We start from the raw sequence: 4,864 nt of genomic DNA, 5'->3' as shown, positions 1-4,864 counted from the left end.
AATCATTATCTTAAAATATAATATCTCGTAAGATAGAGAGTGCTAATTTTTATTCTTATAAAAATATTATTTATATATTAAAATTAATTATTAAAATTAATTATTATATATTTATGTATAAATATATGTATAATTTAATTTTTTTAATATATATTTTATATTTTAATATATATTTTATTTTAATAACTAATTTTAATATACACCTAACGTCGTTATTAATCTTATACATGACAAAAACAAATGCACATAATTTAAGATAACAATTAGTCTTTTTTTTTTTCTATTTAAAATTGAGGAAATTAATATTTTATTTATGAAAAATAACGAGTTTATCTCATTTTAATAGTTTTGAGTTTAAATTATGTTGAACAAAAAGAATTGAATAAAGAAAATTAGATTATATTACAAGTGACAACTATAAATCTTTAAAGAAAATTAATCAAATTCTTAAAATAGAATCTGAACAATGATAATAAAAAATAATCATAATAAGAAAGTACTTTATCCCTTTTCTTTTCTTTATTTATTTTTTAAGGAAAGAGATAAATGTAGCCAATAAAATATATAAACACTCATTAGAATAGAAAAGGAGAGGCTTATATAAAGGTGGGTAAGGCGTGTGGGGCTCTTGAGTCATTACAAGCTTAGTGTTGGTTGAGACTTTTGCATTAGTTTTTGAAAGTTTGCATTGGTTTAGCTAAGCTACCTTATTATTATAGCTATCTACCTAGTGTGGAATAGTGTGTGAGTTTGTGTTTGATTTGTGTAAAGTGAAGTGGTAAAATGGGAAGGCAACCTTGTTGTGACAAACTTGGTGTGAAGAAAGGACCATGGACTGCTGAGGAAGACAAGAAGCTTATAAACTTTATTCTCACAAATGGTCAGTGCTGCTGGCGTGCTGTGCCCAAGCTGGCCGGCCTCCGCCGATGCGGCAAGAGCTGCCGCCTTCGCTGGACTAATTACCTTCGCCCGGACTTAAAGAGAGGACTCCTCACTCAGGCAGAGGAGCAGCTTGTTATTGATCTTCATGCCCGTCTTGGCAACAGGTTATTATTGTCTTTTTCTTTCTAAATATAACTTGGCCTTCATGCATTGTATTGGTTTTCTGTTTTTTGTTTCTTTAACTATATTCAATATCAACTTTGTTCTTTCCTTTATTTGGATGTTTATATATTTTATGGAAGATAATTTCTATTTTAATATCTGAAATTGATGGAATGAATAAATGTGTTTTTAAGTTTTTTAAAATGACCAATTAAGTTTGTATTTTTAAAAATATATTTTTTTATGTTTTTTTTAAAACCTTTCATCTCACAATCTTGAAAGTAATGCTCGTATGAATTATATCCTAATATTATAACGACTAATTAAAGTTGACACCTTTTAGTTGTGGTCAATATGGTATTCGAAAATAGTTTATACGATTTAATTGTTGTCTATCAATTTTAATTTAATTAAGTCTTGTAAATTATTTTCACATATGCATATTGATCACAATTAAAAGGTGGCTATATCAAGTAGTCTTTCAGTATTAATAAAATTTAACCGTACATCTTAATATCACATGGAGACAAAAATTTGGTTAACAAGAAGTAAAGTATACACTTCAGCAGGGTGTGCAGATGAAATGTCCATACATGGTTGCCAAATGATTACTATATTGGACCTGACATTCTATGTTGAAGAATAAAAATAAATAACTTCTAATTAGTTGCAAGATGTATGAATCTCAACAACACTAATATTAAAAAGAAGTTGAGTCATTGCTTAAAGCAATTACATGTTGAATTTGACTAGTAGATATCTTTAAGACCAAGAAAAGCCTAAAAATAACATAAATACATATCATGGTCTTTGAATTTTGATACATTTTTTTATTGATGTCTCAATAGGTGGTCCAAGATTGCAGCAAGGTTACCAGGAAGAACAGACAATGAGATCAAGAATCATTGGAACACACACATCAAGAAAAAGCTTCTTAAGATGGGGATTGACCCTGTCACTCATGAACCTCTCAATAAAAAGGAAAGTTCCTCCCCTGAAGACCAAAAGAATTTGCAACAACAAGAGCCTAAGGAAGGTAATAATGGGGATCTCAACTCTGAGGAAAATAATTCAAATTCATCATCCCCAACTGAAAATTCTTCTTCAGGAGAAGAATCTCTTTTGCTAGATAGAATTTGCAGCGATGATTCTCTAATGATGGATGATTTATGGATGGATCATGAAAATACACTAGTGGATGCATTGTTATGGGACACTACCCCTAAAGTGGAGGGCACAAACACAAACACAAACAATGTTGACATGGGACTCACAGTGCCATCTTGGGAGGATAATAACAATTATGCTTGGTTATTGGACTTTGAGGACATTGGTGTTCATGATTTTGGTTTTAATTATTGTTTCAATGAGATAGATCATTCAAATGCAATGCAAACTATAGGGAGTGAAAGAAAAGGGTCATTAGCGTGATATGGCAGAGCAAGGACAAAAAGGTAATTTGGCTAAGCTGTGAAAATATGTACATGTCACTAAATACCATGGCCTAAAGTTTTCTTGTTCTTGGTGTTGAATTTTTAATCTTTCTGAGTTTTTGGAAGGTTGGAAGGTGAAGAAGCTTTCCTCTCTTATGAGTTTCCTTTAATTTACCCAACCGAAAAATAAAAATGATAGCAAACCAATCACCAAAATGTAACTTTACTTCTTCCTCTTCTAAATGTTGTAAAGATGTAACCTTTTATGTGTAAGCAGTAGGGACGTAACACAAGGGAAATGTCAAATATTGGGCTATAAAACCTATTGTACAAAAGATGTTACTTTGAAAATAATGGTAAAAATTATTATTTTTTGTTGTTTCCCTTCATTCATTTCCAAGTTTATTTCACATTTCGGAAAGTTTGAAGACATATCATATTCTTAATAAGATATTATACGGTAGACTCATGTGTAATTTTTATAAGAAGTAAATAGTTGAAAATCGTTAAGTGATTTGATATATTTAACTAAATTATCATCTAACAATTTTTAGTTGTAAATTTAACATAAAAACAACTGCATATAAATTTTTACTTATTTATACGCATACATTTCTTTTTCTTTCCTTTTATTTTAAGAATGTATATCTCTTATAAAATCTTTAATGTTCAAACAAAATTATCCCTAATGAGAAGATGGTTAAAAATATAATATTTTATATATTTCTTCTTATTAGTTTAAATTTTTTAAAAAATTAGTGTTTATACTTGGCCCAAAACATAAGTCAGGCCCAAAAACAGAGAAAGTCCAAATCATAGCTACCCATAATTGACCTCTGCGCAGGTCGGACTGAAGCACTGTACGGTAATCCCTTCACTCCCAAAGGAGATATAACTAATCCCTAATATCTCTCACCCACTTCTAAAAGAGGGATCTCAACAACCCTAAGATAAAGGAACGGTTATCCACCACCAGAAGTGGAACTACTCCAACGATAGTTATTAGCTCATCTCCTATAAATACACTGATACCCTTCAGGTATACTTAAGTTCTAATACACTTAAACCTGCTAAAACTCTTACTGACTTAAGCATTGGAGTATTTTGTAGGTATCCCCCCAACCTTCTCACAAACAACTTGGACGACGGCCACAGAATGTGAGATAAGTCAGAATATGCTCCATTGAGAATTTGGGCCTCACATATAAGCCCAAAGGCAATCTAGTTTCAGGTAACCCTCGGAATAAGTAGTATAATTATACAGTATTAAAATTTCTATAACTTAAAGAAAAAGAAAGATTATAAAAAATTTGTACAAACAAAAAAAAATGCTCTTGCATGAGAAGTGGTATAATGGCAATGCCCATAATTTCAAAATTGAAAGGGCAGAGAGAAGTCAATGAACAGAGAGGTGGAGATGATTAATAACTAATAAGGATGGTGCATGTAGTGATGGCAGAATCACATTTTGACATGCTAATGAAGCAACAATAGTACGTGCTTGAACTGTTGTTCATCGTGTCCACAGACCACAATAACGCTCAGTTCCTTTTCATGTTTGTCCCCACTCATTAATTTGCTACTTCAACTTCATCATCATTCTCTTTTCTTCAATCGTGTAAGAAAGTTATGGCCATTTTCTCGAGGGGATCATACAAGATCAAGATATACATATATAGAAAAGGAAAGCTATTTGAAATCTCAGGTTTAAATTTATATTGTTAGAATATAATTAGGATCAATTAGGATGAATTAGCATTATTTAGCATATTTGAATATTTATTATAGAATATTACACCTTTATTGTTACGATTCTCTTAGTCCCTATAAATACCGTTTGATATTGTATCATTCCAGACAACTTGTAAATATTCAGATATGCTAAATAATGCTAATTGATCCTAATTGATGCTAATTATATTCTAACATATATCAAACAATAATGTAACAAATCTAAGATGAAATAGAATATAAATGTATGTATAGTACTATATATATTGATAATTTTTCATTTGCAAAATGCTGTCCAGAAGAAACGATTGATAAAAACCATGTCTTCCCTTAAATCATGTAGAAGTTAGAATAACAGAGTAATGTTCTATCCTAAAATTTTTGTCTCTCCTATTTCGTTTATATAAAATTGACTAAGGGATTAGCTATTAATTAGGTTAAAGAGAAATTGAATCACTAAGAAATTGGAGTTTGATTACTAATAATTTGCATAAAAGTATTTTCATATGATTAAGGTGGAAAGTGAAAAGTATTAATTCAGAAGTGTTGACATCTCCAAAACCTTAACTTTCTTAATCATATATTCTTCTTCAATATTCACTATTTGCTTTTGGTTAATTATTGTTTATGCTTGAATCTTTCAAAATCCTAATTTG

General features: G+C 30.1%; 1 protein-coding gene across 1 annotated transcript; it reads left to right on the top strand.

The window, feature by feature from the left end:
- Nucleotides 1-610: 610 nt before the first annotated feature.
- LOC107630711 (MYB-like transcription factor ODO1) lies at nt 611-2,861 on the top strand. The gene is made up of 2 exons (XM_016333920.3): nt 611-1,046; nt 1,893-2,861. Exons 1-2 carry the CDS (start codon nt 784-786, stop codon nt 2,473-2,475), a joined length of 846 nt encoding a protein of 281 aa, XP_016189406.1. The 5' UTR covers nt 611-783; the 3' UTR covers nt 2,476-2,861.
- The last annotated feature ends 2,003 nt before the right edge of the window (nt 2,862-4,864 follow it).

The sequence above is a fragment of the Arachis ipaensis genome, chromosome B1 (assembly GCF_059453495.1).
Source record: "Arachis ipaensis isolate K30076 ecotype BB chromosome B1, ASM5945349v1, whole genome shotgun sequence".
Lineage (NCBI taxonomy): Eukaryota > Viridiplantae > Streptophyta > Magnoliopsida > Fabales > Fabaceae > Arachis > Arachis ipaensis.
The sequence above is the reverse complement of the archived record's forward strand: the minus strand, read 5'-3'. Positions and strand labels throughout refer to the sequence as shown.

What these genes read in the sequence shown, in the direction of transcription:
- LOC107630711 (XM_016333920.3), top strand. Translation starts at nt 784, where the DNA reads ATGGGAAGGCAACCTTGTTGTGACAAACTTGGTGTGAAGAAAGGACCA. An exon ending in CATGCCCGTCTTGGCAACAG is followed by an intron (nt 1,047 to 1,892) that starts GTTATTATTGTC and finishes ATGTCTCAATAG; the next exon opens with GTGGTCCAAGATTGCAGCAA.